Here is a 20,196-nt window from a genome sequence, read left to right as displayed (position 1 = left end):
ATCAAGCACTGAAAAGAAGATTCCTGCTGCAGGAAGTTGACAGGAAGTAACATCCATGAGGGTGAGAATGCAAGATCAAGGCTTGTCCTAGAAACAATGCCCATAATGGAAAAAAAAAAAAAAAAAAAAGGAAAGCAGAAGAGAAATGTAAGTCGCAAGTCCAACCTGGCCCAGCCTGGCCCAGCCCAAGGAAGGTAGGAGTCAAGGAGACGAAACTGAAAGAGAAGAGCCTTGGACCACAACACTCTCCACAAGGTACACTCAACAAAGTTCACCCTACGCTTCAACCAAGTTACAAAAAGAGCTTCTTAATCCCTACTTTTGCTCCTTAAAAGCTGCTATAAGTTCACTAATTAGACAGGTATGATTTCAGAACAACTGTAATAGTTCAAACTAGATGGCTCTTGCCTTCCTAAGGATATTAATTAAATAAGATATATATATATATAGCTCTAAGTATATGATACATGAAATATAATACTCTCCAGGATATAGGTAACTGTTAGTAAATTATATTAATGAACGTCTGTAAGAAATCTTGCATTGATTTCCCTCATGTAAGAGCCTGGGGGAGGTAAATCTGTCTTCTAGGATTTCCTCCCCAGAGCTCAGAAATTTAGGTGTTGTTTTAGCTCTCCTACACTTTCTCCACCCAACCCCGCCTTCCTGTTGGGGATCGGACCTCCCTATTGGCTATCTCATACCTTGAAACTGCCTGCCTCGTGACATCATTCTCCTACATCATCACAAGTGACCAGTGAGCAGTAACCTGTGACCTTTGTACTGCACACATGCGCCGTTCAGCTGCAGCCACTCAGACATCCTCTGGTGTTGTCTCCTCATCCCTTGTATCTGCAGTTGATGTTTTCTCTTCTTCTCTGACCACGTCAGGTAAGAAAAGAAACTTTTTAAAGTTTTTCGTTAGGTTTATTTTGCCCCTAAATTTACTAGTAGATTCACAATAGCATGGAATAATGAGCGAAAGTACTGAACTAGAAGTCTGGAGACCTAATTTCAGTTTTGACTTTGGCATTTACTATCTGTGTCACTTTGGACAAATCATTGACTGTCTCACAAAGCCTGATATTTTCCTTATCTGTTACGTTAGGATACTACATTGGTTGATCACTCTGATCCCTTTCTTTTCTAATATTGAGCCTTAAAGGGTACCCATGTAGAAAATGAAATCAGAGACTTCTCAAGAGTGTTTCAACAGAAACACAGAAAAGCCAGGTGACACAGAAAACTAGCAATATACAGCAAGATGTTTCATCTCTAAAGGTCTCCCTCCACTAATATGTCGACTAGTTGAAAAGAGAAAATAGGGAGAGAGGATGGAGGGTACTGGGCTATAGGGAGGCACAGAGTCAAACGTAAGGAAGTTTAGGATTGTTTTCATCAGCACAGGCCAAGAGGAACCAAGAGATAGGATAAAAATATAAGAATGAAGAGGGAAAGCATAGAGGAGCTCTCAAGAAAAATGTAGTTTGCAATGGAATGTTGATGGGAAAAAAAGATTTTAAATTAAAGCAGAAACAGCATAGAGTGAATTCTGCTCAGAGCAGGGCAAAACAAAGTTGATTGTAGCAAATCCTTATTTTAACAGACTAAGAGGAAAGTAAGGACAGAACAGGGTATCACCAGGAAAGGCAGCTTACCAGAAAAGTCATACTCAGTTTTTTTTCTTTTATTGCCTCTCTGAATACAGTTGGCACTTGACAGTTTTGAATATAAACATTTTAGAAATACGTCCCAGAAATGATGCTTCCTATATACAAGAAACCAAAGTGGTTATCTAGGGTTCTGCTTTTCAATGTTTGATTCTTTCTAATTTTTCAACTATGTAGACGTTTTACCAATTAAAATTTTTAAATGATATCTTCGAAATTGAATCAGAAGGACTATTTCCTTTGTGTGATATGTAGCTTCTAAGGCAAGGTTGCTTTTCATCTTTACAGTTCTTTCCTTCCTAACACAGAGAGCACATTGATCAACAGCCATCGTTCGTTTTTAGATCTTAGCTACCTAAGAAGAAAAAGAAAAATTCAAGCCCCACATCTCTAATTCCAAATTGAGGGAATTCGCTGGCAGTCCAGTGGTTAGGACTCGGTGCTTTCACTGCCAGGGCCACGTGGCACGGCAAAAAAAAAAAAAAAAAAAAAATCCACATTTATCTAGAACAATATTGTGGAGTCCTTTTGATGTTCTTACATTCGAAAATCTTTTTTAATTGGATTCTAGTGATGATGGTTTTTTTAGGTTTTGGGATGTCATCTTCGTGGATGTTGAAGATAATAATAAGATAATCTAAGTTCTAGGATAAATACAAAAACCTTCTTGATACTTTTTAAGCTTCCTTTCTGCTTATTGTATGTTTCTATTCTTTGAAATATATATTTTTACCAGGCTTAATACCTGTTATTGCTGGGTAAAAATATGAATGAGCACAATGAAATTCTTTTACATTTATTATTTTGCTGTCTGCTTTGTACCAGTTTTCATTGAAATACTTGTCTGCATATATTGTGGCCCCCTATACATTTACATTGATTGAATTTTGTTGCTTGTTATGCATTTTTACTGATATATCTTCTCTGTCTGTATGTATTGGCTTGGAATTCATTCAAAATCACCTTCTATCGTGTTTTTTGGTTAATAGTATTCACTAAAATACAGTGGGCAAAATTCACTTTCATATTATTGCATGTATGGTACAGAATGTCATTTGTTAGTAAACTCATTATGCTTTGACACTTGCCACATACCCCAGTTTCCATAACTATGTATTTTACATTATGTAATATGTTTTTCATGATATTTCTTTGTCTTTCTAGAACTTATTGTATCTTCCTCCATATAAATCATACGCAATATATCAGTTTATTCATGTATTAATTATTATTGCTATTATTATTGGTGGTGGTGTTATAAGCACTTTACAGATGAGTAATCTGAAGTAATCAGATAACTTTTTTCTTTCCAAAAGCACTTAAGAAATTCACTTTCAGGTAATCATTTTGAGGTGGGATAAGAAACCAGGTTTGAAGAGGGTAAAAATGACTCTTTAAATTTACCAGTTGGACTGAGCTATATGTGAACTCTAGGTAATAGCGTGGGAACTGCACAAGCAAAGTGAGACACTGAAGAATACAATGGTAATAGCCGTATTGTTTTCTAACGGACGAAAAAAATGCCTGTATTATAAGTTCTATTTCTCTCGCTTTCTGGCGGCATCATGCTCAGAGTAGTGTCCTGGAGAGCAAGTCAGGATACTTAGGTTCTGAAACCTGGTAAGGATACTAACATAATGAGAGAACTTGAACAAGTCAACCCGACCTCTCTGCGCCTCAATTGCCTTCCTCATGAAATGAGATTGTGAAAACAGAGGTTCTCTAAGGATCTCCTAGTTCTAAAATGCTCCCAGTCTACGAAACAGCATAGAAGTCCATACTAGTGCAGGCTGAAGGGAAAGGGACACCTAGGGACACCTGAAAATGGGATGGAATCTAGCAGTGGTTTTGCAGACGTTACTACACTGGCGGAGGATATTCACCTTCCCCAGCTCTTTAATTCTTTGAAAGATCTTGATCAATCCAAAGGTCCCAACGTGACCAAAGCCAAAGACACCAGAGCCATTAAGGTGAATCAGGTGCAGGAAAAGCCAAGTGTCATAAAGGTTCCCTCTGCTCAACCCAGGAAGAACAAACATAAAGCCTCTGAGCCTATCATGGTGCTCCCAAGGCCAAAATCCAGCCAAAGAATCCAGAGTGCCTGTTAGGGGGAGAAGTGCTTCTACACCATGCTGCAGTCAGGGACAGCGCTCCTGTGACCACGGCCAAGCATTCCAAAGGCAAACCTCAGAAAGCTGCATCCAGAAAAATCAGCAAAACGAAGAGCCGCGGGCAGGAAAGGACCTCAAGGACCAGACGAAGGAAGAAGGCTGATGAGAAAAAGCAGTCAGGGAACAAAGTCAAGGCAGAAGAGAAGCCAACAATTCCCCAGACGAAGCGAAGGAAGCAGCAAACTGAGCTTATCCAAGAGAGCTTTAAAAAGCCTCGAACCTCCCCAGGCATGTGCAGGCTGGAGTCTGTGAAGGTTTTTCATGCACTAGGGGAGAAGAATGATAAGAAAACTGGGCTCTCTTCCTGTCGGGTCTTGGGAAATTCAAGCAACCCTAAACACCCCCAGCTATCCAGCCATGGAGGCATACCCCACCTGAGGGTAAGAGTCCTGAGAAAACTCAAGTCGAAGCCCAGAAACCAGACAGCAGTGCTGAAAAAGAGTGTCCATCTCCATCCCAGTAGGAGCTGCCGCCTCCTGGGAAGGTCAAGTTGATACCTCTGCCGTTTTCTGCCTGGGACAAGCCTCAATCTCGACCTGCTCCTCGGAGGCCACAGTCTCTGGCCTCACAGCGGCCTGCTGTGGCTGAGTGTGCCCAGCCTGTTTCTACTAACTCAGCTCAACCTCCAGGATTGAAGAGGGTAGAAATGACTCTTTAAATTTACCAGTTGGACTGAGCTATATGTGAACTCTAGGTAATAGCGTGGGAACTGCACAAGCAAAGTGACACACTGAAGATTCCAATGGTAATAGCCGTACTGTTTTCTAACGGACGAAAAAAATGCCTATAAATTCTATTTCTCCCGCTTCCTGGCAGTATCATGCTCAGAGTAGCGTCCTGGCAAGTAAGTCAGGATACTTAGGCTCTGAAACCTGGTAAAGATACTAACATAATGAGAGAAGTTGAACAAGTCAACCCGACCTCTCTGCGCCTCAATTGCCTTCCTCATGAAATGAGATTGTGAAAACAGAGGTTCTCCAAGGACCTCCTAGTTCTAAAATGCTCCCAGTCTACGAAACAGCATAGAAGTCCATACTAGTGCAGGCTGAAGGGAAAGATAGGGCAGGGAGAAGGTTGCTTCCAGCCTAGAGAACAATGTCTGAACCATACCACTTGGGTCTTCTGCCCATCTGTGCCCAACATGGGAGCACAGGCAGCTAATACAGAAGAGTGTAAAACTGCTCAGTCCTTGCAACCATCATAACGGTCTGATTTTTGGTTTCTCAGTAAGTATTGACACTAGAGGTATCCGGATAGCAAGAAACTTAAGATAATGCTGTTCTTCAAACATAGTGAGAATTTATCAATGTCCCTGACTTTTTCATTACCCTCTTGTTCTTACAGAAAATTTCCAAAATCCATCTCGACTTGGAACTCTGAATTCTCTGCAGCACTCTCTTCCTGGGGTGAGCAATGCAACTTCCCTAACAGGAAGTGTCTGCAACTTCTCCAGAGTCTCTGCTCCTGCTGTCAGTTCGGCATCAGCTACTGGTACCTCTTTCCAGACACTCATGGGTAGCGCCTACCTTCACCAACAGTCTAGCACAACTATGTTATCTGGAGTTACTGATCAGAGCCAGACGTCCACTTCAGCTGCTTCCTATCCGGGTGTTCTTGACTGGGACATCACAGGAAGCACCGAAAAGAATTCTCCTTCACTCGGAGACTTTACTCTGGCAGTCACTGACCAGCACACAGCTGCTTCCTCCATGTTTATGGCAGCCCAGTATGATAAAACTGCAGACACCAATAACATGGTCCCTCTATATCCATCACCTTCTGCCAGGCTTGCTCAGGGAACACCATCTCAAATTCCAAATCAGGGACACAGCCTGTCACTTCCGTACCAGGAAGGAAGCCAGGTATATTACTATAACCAAGGCACATTGGGGTCTTTACTGAATGGAGAACTTGGCTCCTGCCTGCAATCCTATGGCTCTGTGTCATACACAGGAAGTAGGGCCTCTGTGCAACCAAAAGTAGTTATGGTACTAAAGGAGATTCAGCCCACAAATATCCAACCACCAGCTTCCACCTCTGGAATCTACTACCCTGTGTCTGCTCAACCCGTCACAGAAACAAGTTTTCAAGGTGAGTACAAACAGCAAGAAAGTTGAACAATGAGGTCAGCATTCAAAAGTGGGGTCAAATCTACAGCTGGGAAGTGGTGTACAGACAGGTAGAATTTAGATCCTGAGCCTTTAATAACCACTACCTTCGCTCAGGGCTCTCTGGTTTTAGACTCTATATAAGAACACCTAGGGCTTTCCTGGTGGCGCAGTGGTTAAGAATCCGCCTGCCAATGCAGGGGACACGGGTTCGAGCCCTGGTCTGCGAAGATCCCACAGGCCGTGGAGCAACTAAGCCCATGTGCCATAACTACTGAGCCTGCATTCTAGAGCCCGTGAGCCACAACTACTGAAGCCCACGCGCCTAGAGCCCATGCTCCACAGAAAGAGAAGCCACCGCAATGAGAAGCCCGCACACTGCAACCAAGAGTAGCCCCCGCTAGCCGCAACTAGAGAAAGCCCGTGCACAGCAATGAAGACCCAGTGCAGCCAAACAAATACATACATAAAATAAGTAAGTTCAAAAATAAATAAGTAAAAATAAAATTTTAAAAAAGAACACCTAATTCAGGTGGGAAGGTGGGAGGGACACTCTAAATGTCATCTATGCTGCATGTACAAGAACCCCGAGAGCATACCAACAGGTACCACATTTTTCACTGCTGTAGCCGATCGTTCCCCCTCTACTACCACACTGTATCACTCCCTTCCCTGATCTACTGCTACAGTCTCTTTGGAAGGTGTTTCAGAACTCTTGTTATCATAGTGACAGTTTAACTGTCCTCACTTCCCTAATTTATACTAGGATTTAAGACCTTGTGGTCCGGGATCCTGTCCAGAGCAAGCAGGCTAAGACTCTGTCCTTGTTTATTTATTTCATCAGGAAGGGCTCTACTCCCTCTCCTAGTTCATGGTGTGAAGTGTTCTTAGCCTCTCAGGAAAGTGGGGAGAATTGAAAGGACTCTATAAGAGAATGCTAGGCTTTGTAAAATATTTCATTTCTTTAAAAAATAAGACTCATTTTTTATTTGACTTTTAACAATCCTATGAAATACAAAGAAAGCCAAGAATCTGTGACATGAAATGAGCACCAGTAAGAATTACAACAGTCACCCCTTATCTCGTAGCATAGGGCACTGTCCGTGATCCTTAAGAAGAGTTACTAGAAATGCCTTGCCCATCTTGCCCCTAAACACCAACACATCAATCATGTACCTTGAAAGGTACATGAGTGCTGTGTTGGTGTTTAGGGGGAGCATCTCACTTACCAGGGACTGACTTCTACCTTGATTCCTTTGTAGGGATGGAGACTTCCCTGGTGACGAAAAATTCCCTGGGATTGCAACCTCCAAGCCAGACATCTTGTGTGACACAAACTCAAGAACTCCCCAGGCCCTGCAGGAGCAGAAATATCCAGATACTTGAGAGTAACCCACCACCTGAACTTGGGGACATTTCAGGGACAGCTCCAGTCCAGAGCGCCAGTAGTCTCCTGGCCCTGCCTCCAGCTCCAAGCCAGGGACAAATAGAGAGTGAGCACTTGGAGGATATGAAAACCAAGCTTTCAAAGCCTCTGGATGCCTACAGATCCCAAGAGAAAACCAAGAGCCTCCACTACTCCCTTTAGAAATCCCTGATATTCACCAGCTCCTGGCCTGCACGGATGTATCCCCTTAGCCCAGAGGAGCAGCCTGCTTCTGAAAATGCTGATCTGGGAAAGAACAGCCTGAGTCTTGAGGACCTAGGGACACTTGAAAATGGGATGGAATCTAGCAGTGGTTTTGCAGACATTACTACACTGGCGGAGGATATTCACCTTCCCCAGCTCTTTAATTCTTTGAAAGATCTTGATCAATTCAAAGGTCCCAACATGATCAAAGCCAAAGACACCAGAGCCATTAAGGTGAATCAGGTGCAGGAAAAGCCAAGTGTCATAAAGGTTCCCTCTGCTCAACCCAGGAAGAACAAACATAAAGCCTCTGAGTCTATCAGTGGTGCTCCCAAGGCCAAAATCCAGCCAAAGAATCCAGAGTGCCTGTTAGGGGGAGAAGTGCTTCTACACCATGCTGCAGTCAGGGACAGCGCTCCTGTGAACACGGCCAAGCATTCCAAAGGCAAACCTCAGAAAGCTGCATCCAGAAAGATCAGCAAAACAAAGAGCCACGGGCAGGAAAGGACCACAAGGACCAGAGGAAGGAAGAAGGCTGATGAGAAAAAGCAGTCAGGGAACAAAGTCAAGGCAGGAGAGAAGCCAACAATTCCCCAGACGAAGCGAAAGGAACACCAAACTGAGCTTATCCAAGAGAGCTTTAAAAAGCCTCGAACCTCCCTAGGCATGTGCAGGCTGGGGTCTGTGAAGGTTTTTCATGCACTGGGGGAGAAGAATGATAAGAAAACTGGGCTCTCTTCCTGTCGGGTCTTGGGAAATTCAAGCAACCCTAAACACCCCCAGCTATCCAGCCATGGAGGTATACCCCACCTGAGGGTAAGAGTCCTGAGAAAACTCAAGTCAAAGCCCAGAAACCAGACAGCAGAGCCGAGAAAGAGTGTCCATCTCCATCCCAGTAGGAGCTGCCGCCTCCTGGGAAGGTCAAGTTGATACCTCTGCCGTTTTCTGCCTGGGACAAGCCTCAATCTCGACCTGCTCCTCGGAGGCCACAGTCTCTGGCCTCACATCGGCCTGCTGTGGCTGAGTGTGCCCGGCCTGTTTTTACTAACTCAGCTCAACCTCCTGCAGTGAGTTCATCCCACCCAGCTCCTGCCTCTTTGCCAGGTCCTGCCAAACCATCTCAGCCAACTATGACTAACCAACCCAACCGGGTTGGACCGACCATACGCAGCCTAGTGTCCCTCAGTCTGCTGCTCCTAGGCCTGCACCCTACGGAACTTCATCTTGCACTTCTCTCCAGTGGGAGCCTGTTCCCCCTGCTGTGACTAAGCGCCAGTCCCCACCCAAGCTCCAAACCCCATTTCTACTGCAAGACTTCAGCAAGCAACCAGTTCCATGGAGGGAACCCAATGTTCCTAAGCCAGTAATGTCAAAGCCCACCGAACACGAGCAGAGGCCAGAGCGGGAGGCCATGTAGAGATGGGCTCAACAAGAACGTATTGCTGCCAAATACACCTCATTGGGGAAAGTGCAATTTTTCATTGAGAGGGAAAAAGAAATGGAAATTGCTGACTATTACGGATATGTAAAGTCAGAGCTGCTAGGAGTGTTGGTGCCACCTTGGGGACCAGCTGCTCTTCCATATACAGATAAGACAGGTATAAATTTCTCTATTTATTTTGATATATTTTAAAACAATAAAACTGAATAAATAAATGTAATAGAATTCATAGGTGAGTAATAAAACTTTTGAATTTTGAGATGCTGCTAACTGTGGTGTGTTTTTTGTTTTTGTTTTTTGATGGGGTTGGAATCAAAGTCTGCATGAGAAAGGAAGGACTGAAAGTTGGATGGGAGAATGAAGGAAAGGGATAAAAACAGAGGAAAAAGAAAGGAACTTGGCCCAGGGCTAGGAAGGCCAAAAGACATTTATGGATTTATGAAAGGAAGCAGGAGTGGGGATGAAATGGCAGAAGTAAAAAGCATGGTGAGTGGTCAGGGGTGAAAAAACAAAATTTGAGTAGAATTGAAGATGACAGAAGGTGAGTCTAGGTTTACTAGGAGAAACAGAAAAAGTCTCTTGGGGAGGTTGGCCTTAAGTCTCACAACCACTAGATAGGTATTTAAGAAAACAGGAGGTTCAGCACACATCTCTGAAAGGTTTGAGTTGCCTTATCCAGGTGTGATTATAGTGGGGGGATAGGAAATCTACCAGAGAGGTGGCTAGGGCTCAGTTATCCTAGGGGTAGCTGACGACAGGGGCACAGCCAAGGAACTGCTGCATCAGGAGGCCCACGAGTAGGCCCTGGTATGTAAATCACCATGTACTCCACACCTAAGCACCAGGGCAGCTAATGCACTACTCAGTTAATCCTGGCAACGACAGGCAAGGCCAGTATTCCTGTGCCACTTCACTTAGAGAGGTGCAGCAAAGGGCTGAGGTCACGTCGCATGTGGAGGTACAAGGCCTCAATTGCAGGCCCAAATGCCTCCAAAGTCCTCAGTATCTGCAAGTGCCCGCAGGCGGCCAACCTGGCTTTCAGAGCACAGCATCCTGAGGTTACTGGTGGATGAGATCAAACTTCTGGACAGGCCTAAATATTATCTTGAGGGGCTTCCTCCATTGACCAGGGCGCATGCCACCTTCTGTAAACATCACCATCAACTGAAACGCACGAGAAAAATCCGACGGAAGCGTCCACTCTCACGGGTGAGAGCGGTGGGGGCACGCACACTGGGCAGCCGCTCCAACAGCCACAGGACCCAGGCGCCCAGTGGTTCACAGGCTCCCTGGGAGGCCTCGTGGGGCAGGTCGAGGGAGTGAGGATGGGAGAGAGCGGCAGGGGTGGGCGTCAAAAGGAATGCAGTGGGGAGAAGGGAGAGATGGAGACAGTGGATAGTGGATAGTGACCATGGGAAAACTGGCAATTTTCATTTTCAACATTAATTTTTTGAGATGTCATTCACATGCCATAACATTCACCTTCTGAAACTGCAAATTCAGCGTCATTTCGTACATTCACAAGCCTATGCAACCATCACCGTCATCTAACCCATCACGTTTTCATCACCCCACAAAGAAGCCCCTGTAACCATCAGCAGGCCCTCTTCATCCCCTCCTCCTTCAGTCCCTGCAACCATTAATTTCCTTTCTGTTGCTATGGTTTTGCCTTTTCTGGACATTTCATGACATAATACAAATGGGACCACTGTGTGTGGCTTCTTTCACTTAGCATAATGTTTTCAAGTTCGTCCATGTCGTAGCATGTGTCAGTACTTCATTCCTTTTTATGACTGTATAATATTTCACAAATACACCACATTTTAAAAATCCATTCATCCATTCATGGGCATTTGGGTTTTTTACACTAATAATCTCCATTTATTGACAGTTTATTCTGTGCCAGGCAGCACCAGGCTAAGTTACTGACCTTATTTCACAGATAAAGAGGCTTGGAGAGTGTGAAGAGTTTGCCCAAGATTAAGAGCTAGCAACTGGGGGAACTGGGGTTTGAACTCAGGCGAACTTCAGAGGTAATAAATTCACATGACAGAACATTAGAAAAGGTACACAAGGGTATTCAACGAAAAGTCACCCTTTTCCCCACATGCCCCAGCCACACATTTCCCTCCTCAGAGACATCTGCTTTTGCCATGCTGTGGATCCTTCCAGAGAACTATTTATACCTCAACGTGTATGTATCACAATTTACTGACTAATCTGTCCCAATGATTTGAAATGTCACTTTTATGGTATAATAGATTCTTATACATATTTATATTACTTTTCTCAGAGCTGTCCTGGCTCGTTTTTGCCTATCTTTTATGTTTTCCATTTCTCTAAAATCCTTTTTATCTTCAAAAAAATTTTTCCTTTTCCTGTTTGTTTCTCTTAAGGCATTATGTTCATGCACTCATATGATTTTATTTAAATGATTTACTTTTGGTGGTATCGGGTATTAGTTGCAGCACGTGGGCTCTTCGTTGCAGCGCTGGGGCTCTTCCTCGCGGCTTGTGGGCTCTCTAGTTGTGGCGCGTGGGCTCCACAGCACGTGGGCTCAGTAGTTGCGGCGTGCGGGCTTAGTTGGTCTGCGGCATGGGGGATCTCGGTTCCTCAGCCAGGGATCGAACCTGCATCCCCTGCATTGGAAGGCAGATTCTTAACCACTGGACAACCAAGGAAGTCCCCACTCTTGTATTATTTTAAATTTAGTCCTCATTTCTGAATTTTTTTTTCTTTTATTTTGAATTCTGTCCTGAGTTCTATCATCTTACCTAATATTCTGGTTTATGCTGTTCGTTCACCTTTTTTTTTTATTATGGTAAAATATACATAAAACAAAATTTAGTATTTCAACCATTTTCAAGTATATAATTAAGTGACATTAAATACACTCACAATGCTGTGCGACTATCACCACTATTCAAATTCAAAATAATTATGTCTAAAGATTGAGCAGGACCTCAGAAAGATGGAGGCAGCAGCATAGTTTCTGAATCTCTCCAAACCCTTTCATGGAAGAAGATCAACTAAAACCAAACACCCATAGGTGGCATTTATCAGCATTTACCTTTTCCAGAACTTTTTCACCATCCCAAACAGAGACTCTAGAGCCATTAAACAATAACTTCCCATTCCCTCCTTGATCCATGTTCTTTCATCTTTTCCACTGTTTTTCTTAGCATCTTTTAGCCCACTTTGAAATAATAGGTTACAGTTTTGATCTGTTTTGTGGACCTGTCTTTTCCAACTTGATTTTATTGTCTGAAGAGATGCTATTCTGCTCCTTATTCTCTTTTTTCTTACACTACCTCTGTATGGGATATGATCCCAATCCTTTTCTTTTATTGATTTTTGGATGAAAAAAGTTTTAAAGCACTTTGAAAAGGAGGTGTGAGGCCATGTGGAAACGTGTTCCTCATGGCTGTTTCATCAATGCTTCATTTATACTGTTTTGAAATAACTCTTTTCCAGGAGGCATAAACCAGTGGGCTTTATCATTGGACAGAGTGCAGAGAAAGGACCCCACGAAAGCTGATCACCTTAGCAAAAATGATTTAGTTATGATTTCACCCAAGATTGGTCACCAACCAGCCTGGGAAACTCAATGAACCAGAGACAAGGTATAATGCCATCTTTCCTTCTCTCTGCCTCAGCTCTCAAGGATTGGTCACCTACATGTTATTCGTAATTATTAGTTGGTTTCTGTTCATAATTACTATCAGAAGACACAGCACTTATGGGTCTAATTACATTGCCCGGCTACGCACCATTCTTCTTCATTTTGGCTTCCTGTCCACCAGCAGGAAGCTGATTTATTTTTATTCTCCCTTCACCACAGCCCAGTAATTTTTGTGAATGACTCTCAGTCTCGCCAGAATCTGTATCTCTCACTCTGCCCCAACATCCCACCCCATCATTCACTCCCTGAAGTGTACTCTAGAAATTTAGGTATACTGGATATTTTAACACTGTTCACCATCTGTTATGAAACCAGAAGAAGAGCAGCTCTCTTATGGAACGACGGAGAACTTGTAAGGATAAAACACCAGTCTGCAGGAGAAAGGGAAGAAGAGAATGATGGAAATAGTTTCCGGAAAACTATTTTTACATTATGTTTTGTTTGTTCCTGGTAAATAAATTGAAATCTTCTAAACATTAAAAAAAATCTAAACCACTAAATTCAATAATACAGGAATATAACTTTTAAAACATTTTTCTTTGGCTGCGCAGCATGTGGGATCTTAGCTCCCCAACTAGGGATTGAACCCACACCTGCTGCACTGGAAGCGCAGAGTCTTAACCACTGGACCACCAGGGAAGTCCCAGGAATATAACTTTTAGAGAAGAAGTTATAAACCCCTTGGTATATGAACTGGAGATTTTTAGTAAGAAGTCATATATTTTAAATGACTTGGAGCTTTAAAGAAAGGAAGGAAGGAAGGAAGAAAAAGGGACTTCCTTGGTGGTGCAGTAGATATAATATCAAAAATAAAGTAATTAATTAAATAACTTTAAAAAAGAAAAAAAATGCTGAAATCCACTGACTAATTATTCAGGCTGTTATATCTCGCTATTTCCAGATACATCCCTTTCAACACTTTTGGTAAAACGTTATCTTATGTCAGAACAAATGAATTACAAACTTTTCTCTTTGTCCAAAATTTGAGAAATTCTCCTACACTTCTACCTTCAAATTTTATAAAAAGGGAAAAGTAGTGACAACCCTTATACTTACATCCAATTGCATCATCTGGCCACATGCCTTCTACATCAATCAAATATCTACAAAACAACAATATTCGAGTCATTTGTAAATAAAAAGAAAAGAAAATCAAGGTTTTGCAAAAAAGGTCCAATATCACTTTACAAATATAGATATAAAAATCCTAAGAAAATATCAGCACATCTAATCAATAATTATTAAAGAATGATATACACCAGGACCACAAAAAGGCGTTATTCCAAGGATGCAAGGATAACGCAACTTTAGAAAATTTATTAATATAATTATTTACATTGATACAACAACTTAATTAATAAATGAAAGAGAATAAAATACAGGACCAAACTGGCAGATGTTAAAAAGTTATCTGATAACGTGCAACAGTCAGTTTGGGTGAAAATGCTCTGTACGCTAAAAACAGGAGACTTAATATGACAGAGTATTCATCAAGAACCAACAAATAACAAAAGACAAATCAGGACAAATATTAACATCATATCTAAAAAACCCTATCTAACCAACCATAGGAGCCAGAGACTTAGGAATCACCATCACTGACAGCTATTTCTCCCTCACCCTCATCCTCAGCCCACCACCAGTGCTAACAATGATACTGCCTACATACCTCTAGAATCTGTCCACATCTTTCCACCAAAATGACCACCATACCCTGGTCCAAGCCATCATTATGTCCAATTTCTACAAAAGTCTCCTAACTTGTTTCCTCGCTTCCACTCTTTCTCCTTGCAGTCTATTCTCCACTTGGTAGCAAAATGATAGGTTGAAAATGCAATTGGGTATGTTCCATGCACTCACCTTCAACAACAAAGTTCAATGGTTTTCTATTAAAGTCTGAAACCTTAAACATAAGCCTGCACGATCGAGCTCCTACCCATACTTGTAGCTCCATTATAATCACATGCTCCCCCAACAGCCCCACCTTCCTGGCCAGTTCCTCCAACACACCATATGCTTTCCTCTTATAGGGTCTTTTGATATTCCTTATGCTCAGAAATCTCTCTACAGTGTCCCTATCTACTTAATACCTACTCATCCTTCAGATATCAGCTGAAACATCCCTAAATAAACCTTCTCTAGTCTCCATGATGAGATCAAATCCTCCCTAAAATATGCTCTCATGGTACCATGTTCCTCGCCTTGGCACTTGTCAGAGATGTAATTCTACATGCAGTGTATGATTCTTGAATATCTATTCCCTCTCTGGACTGTTAGAATTCACAAAGGGCAGGTCAAGTCTTTTCACTCACAAAATTTCACAAGTCTTTTTGTTAGCACCCAGCACAGTGCTTAAACATAACACATGCTCAATAAGTATTTCCTGCATGAACAACCATAAATTGGTACAGTGTAGCAACAACCACAAAAAGCATAAGGGCACCAACTCTTTGATGCAGAAGTCCCATTCTGAGTGAAGTTAACTGAGACAAAGCATATATATTCAAAGGTGTTCACACAGCAATGTTCATTACTTCGACATTTTATAGTATCAAAAACTTCAGACTTTTATATGTTCATCAGTGAGCAAAGGAACAATGCAGCCTTAAAAAAAATAAACAAATGGGACCTAATGAAACTTAAAAGCTTTTGCACAGCAAAGGAAAGTATAAACAGGACAAAAAGACAACCCTCAGGATGGGAGAAAATATTTGCAAACAAATCAACAGACAATGGATTAATCTCCAAAATATATAAATAGGTCATGCAGCTCATTATTAAAAAAACAAACAACCCAATCAAAAAATGGGCAGAAGACCTAAACAGACATTTCTCCAAAGAACACATAAGATGGCCAAGAGGCACATGAAAAGCTGCTCAACATCACTAATCATCACTCAACATCCTGCTGCACTTGATTCTTTTACCATAATTAACCCACTTATAGTCACTACATGTTTATCTTCCTAGATAAGTGTAAGTTGCTACTGAACAAAGACTTCTACTCACCTCTGTATCCCCGTGCCCTAACAACAAACCTATAAGGCTCTCGGTGTTTACTGAAACAATTTATTTTCTGAGTCTCTACCAATTCTAGGGAGTGGATAGTATAGTCTCCTCCTCATTATCAGTGAGCCTGACATCTGTGGGAGGGGCTTATAGCAGAGGAAGTCACCAATGGATCATAACTAAGGTCCTGAGACTGCAATGGCAGAGAGCATGGTGAAGTTAGCCCACTGCATGCAGAAGACCCACAGAGGAGTCAGCATATGCACTGGACTACACTTGGTATAACATGTGAACAATCAAGGTTTACAAACGTGTTCTCATGCACTAGTAAGGATCTTCTAGCCCACACGGAACAGACAGAACACACACAAAGGAGCCTGGAGGAAGTGAGTAGGCCAGCACAGGTAACATTTCTGTGACTACAGTTTACACAAATCAGATCATTTGCCTCCTTTCTAGACACCCTGGTTATCACAGGCAAGGCCAAGCCTCTCAAGTTTTAAACCTAAAGTACAGGGAAGATTTGTGAATAGGGCTGCAGATATTTAAGAGCTAGTACCTGCATTAAGCAACCAGGTTATAGAATGAAAAGTCATCTTGAAATTCCAGTCTCTCCCTCTCTCTCTCACCTCCTATCCCCTATCTTCAAATTTTTAGAAAAGAGATAAGCTAGTACAGTTCATATTTCTCACAAAAATCACTTTCCAAACTAAACTAAATTGTTAGTGACGATAAATAGGAAAAGCACCGTACTCTATTAGCACCATCTGACATTTCCACCTTAATGTTACCAAACACAACAGGCCTAATGTCAGAACTATTAAAAATGTTCAAAATCCCCAACCCCACTCAAAATGCATACCAAAGTTCAGGTAAAGGAAAAAAACCAAAAACAACTCACCATTATCTTTATTTTCTTTCAGAAACCCATTTAAATTCCCACTGGAATTTAACACTAGTGTCGTCATCTGGCACCTGATGCCCAATTGTACAAATTTTTAAATAAGGAATAGTTGCTGGTAAGTCCTATAAGGCAAAACCATGAAAATATGTATTATTTCCTTTGTAGGGAAAGACTAAAAAATTAGAGAAGGCAGAATACAAACAAAGAGAGTACATTAAACTTAGTATGTCAGTCATTCTGATAAGAGCCATTTTTCCAAAGCTGCTTTAACCAGTAATTATCACTTGATTTTCATTAAAACTGCAGAATGGACAGTTACCAGGCATGCAAAAGGAAAAGCAAATCTATGTGAACGAATGGACATGTAACTCAAAATGATATAAACAGTTCTACCTACATTTATGTTCTATCTTACATTTCAAGGGCCATAAAGAGGCTGTGATTTAAGCAGAAGAGTAGAATAGAGTCAGAAGAACTTGGATTCGAATTAGGAAATAGAGGCAATTTCAGGCATTGTTGAGAACTGGTATTCTTGGGGTGGGAGAAAGTAGACTATCAATAGAAGACAGAAAAGGATAAGTGAAAATTCTCTAGTTCTGAATTTAAATGGAAAGTAACAGTATGAACCTATGACATATTTTTAAAATATTAAAAACAAACATAAATATTTCCTAGCTCTGACCACTGAAAAAGTCTAGAAACAACTGATGTCATGTTAAAAGTACTCAGGAGTCACTGAGAAGCTCCAACTGGCCAAAGATAGGGCTTCAGTTAGAATAATAACTGTAACGCAGTCCACGATGATATGAATAAATAAATTTTACGAAATTGGTCACCACTGAAGGATATTTGTGAATCAACTCATTAGTTTGAAAACTCTTAAATAAAAGAAGAGAATCATGCCTCTATAACTGGGCAACCAAATAGTTGATGAGGGGAATCTTCTCCTCATACAAATATACCCAGCTAATAAGTGAAAAAAAGAACAACAGAATTCACCATTCTTTGAAGCCTCAACTGAATTAATGGATGAAGGTATGAATCATCAATGACTGCTAATACCACAGAAAGACACAATTATATATGTCTCCATGGAAGAACACATCATCACCTATGAAACTGTCTTGCCAAAACAAAACATGCAAGCTTCATACTGATCAACTACCAATTTACAGGAAATAAAAGGACTGAAGAATATGTTAACAACACATGGACTGTAATCATCAAAATCTAGATGGAACAAATTACCTGTTTTCTTTAAAAAAAAAATTCAAGGAGGAAAAAAAAGTGAGAGAGACATGGAGGGAGAACCTAGAGATTAAATAAGACTTCAGAGACCTAACAATCCACGGCAAAGTGTGGACCTTATTTGCATCTAATTCAAAATTCTTAAAAAGAATTTTTTATGACATTTAGGAGACAACTGCAAATTTGAGCACTCACTGGGTGTTTACTATTAAAAAATGATATTAAGGAATAAAAGTCCTATATTTTAAATATACATACCAAAAATGTATACCTGGGGCTTCCCTGGTGGCACAGTGGTTGAGAATCTGCCTGCCAATGCAGGGAACACAGGTTCGAGCCCTGGTCTGGGAAGATCCCACATGCCGCGGAGCAACTAGGGCCGTGAGCCACAACTACTGAGCCTGCACTCTAGAGCCTGTGCTCCACAACACGAAAGGCCGCGATAGTGAGAGGCCCATGCACTGAGATGAAGAGCGTCCCCCGCTTGCCGCCAGTAGAGAAAGCCCTCGCACAGAAACGAAGACCCAACACAGCCAAAAATTAATTAATTTAAAAAAATGTATAGGTGTAATTACATGTTGTCTCGGAGCTGCTTCAAGATAATATGGAATGGGGTGAAACAGGTGGGGGTATAGATAAAACATGACAGCCATCAGTTGGGAAATATTAAAGCTGGATGAGTTCGTGGATATACAAGGAACACTCACAGTATTTTGTATACTTTTGTATATGCTTAAGATTGTGATAATTGTTTATAAACAAGACAACACTGTAGAAAACAGTCTGGCGCTTTCTCAAAGGTTAAGCGTAGAGCTACCGTATGATCCAACAACTCTGCTACTACCTACGCTGCACATCTAACAGAACTGAAAGCAGGGATTTGAACAAATATCTGTACACCAATGACCACAGCAGCATGATTCACAATACCTACAAGGTGGAAAACAACCAAGTGTCAATCAACCGTTGAATAACAAACTATGGTCTATATACACACAATGGGATTTATTAAGCCAAAAAAGGAATGGCATTTTGTTACATGCCATAACATGGATGAACCTTGAAAACACTAGGTTTAGTGAAATAAGCCAGACATAGAAGGATAAATGTTGTAGATTCCACTTACACGAGGTACCTAGAATAGGCAAATTCATAGAGACAGAAAATAGAATAGAGGTGTCTAAGGGCCGGTGGGAGGGATAATGGGGTTGTTACTGTTTGATGCTTACAGAGTTTTTGTTGAGGATGATGAAAAAGTTTTGGTTATAGACAGTGGTGATGGTTACACAACACTGTGACTGTATTTAATGCCACTGAACTGCATATTTATAAATGGTGAAAATAAATATGATTTATCTATATTTTACCACAGTAAAAAAACAGGAATAACTGAGTTGAAATTTCAATTCTTCCTTGTCCGAGAGTCAGTTTCATCGTCTGTAAAATTAGTAATTGTAGTTGTCTATCCTCTGAGCTTAGTGCAGAGTAAGCCCTCAGTAGGAGGTATCAGTACTACTTCCACTTCAGCAGCAAAGGATTGTTGTGAAGATTAACAAAGTCAATGGATATGAAAGAACTTTCTAAATGGCAAACTGCTATACAAATCTTAACAAACATTAGGTGTTACTGTCTCTCAAGGCCATGGAACAGGTCAGAAGAAGGATAATTATTTTGCACTGGTATGTCCTACATGGGCCAAGAGAATGCATATGTTTCTGTATTATATCAGAAGATATTAGGAAAAGAAAGCATAAAACTTAGAGAACAAGTGTCTTTTACCCTGATGCTTAAACATGCTCAGGCAACTGCTTAAAATAAGTGCTAAAGACATAATGAACATACCTTTCTTTCCTTTTAGGCTACTACTATTCTACCTAAAAGTTTATTTCAATTTCAAAATATAGAACATGGAAGCTTATAGAATTTCTTAAGCATATCTAGAGCCTACTGCCAAATACTATAGTTCAATTCATATCTTTAATCTCATTTTGAAACAGCAATTACAAATGTGTATTTATGGAAACCACTAGCTTCCCTTTTTGAACCCACGAGAGAAGGCCAGGATTCACCTTAGCATAAGATGATAACTACTGAATTACTCTCAATTATTACAGTATCAGAAAGAAGGTCATTTTCAATTACGGGTTCCATTTACCTCTGGCTTATAATAGCGGTGAGTATATGTTAAGTCAATAATCAGCCCAAGTTCTTCATTTTGTTCCTGGAGTTTGTTAAAAACGATCCAAGGGGGAAAATCATTCTTCTGGAGCAAGATTCTTTTCAAAACTGTGTCAGAAAGAATAAAATAAGAAAGCACATGTGTTTAAAATCCT

The 20,196-nt window shown here is 41.2% G+C and overlaps 1 protein-coding gene across 1 annotated transcript; it reads left to right on the top strand.

Annotated features, from left to right (window-relative positions):
• Positions 1-791: 791 nt before the first annotated feature.
• Positions 792-12,631, top strand: LOC309834131 (uncharacterized protein C2orf78-like; the record flags this gene model as incomplete). Its single annotated transcript, XM_082672758.1, is given in 10 exon segments — positions 792-891; positions 5,186-5,932; positions 7,212-7,492; positions 7,498-7,578; positions 7,580-8,357; positions 8,360-8,475; positions 8,479-8,716; positions 8,719-8,993; positions 8,997-9,177; positions 12,495-12,631. Coding segments are annotated over 10 exon segments (2,934 nt in total).
• Between the last annotated feature and the right edge of the window lie 7,565 nt (positions 12,632-20,196).

This window comes from Grampus griseus (genome assembly GCF_964374135.1).
Source record: "Grampus griseus genome assembly, chromosome: 15".
Taxonomy (NCBI): domain Eukaryota; kingdom Metazoa; phylum Chordata; class Mammalia; order Artiodactyla; family Delphinidae; genus Grampus; species Grampus griseus.
The sequence above is the reverse complement of the archived record's forward strand: the minus strand, read 5'-3'. Positions and strand labels throughout refer to the sequence as shown.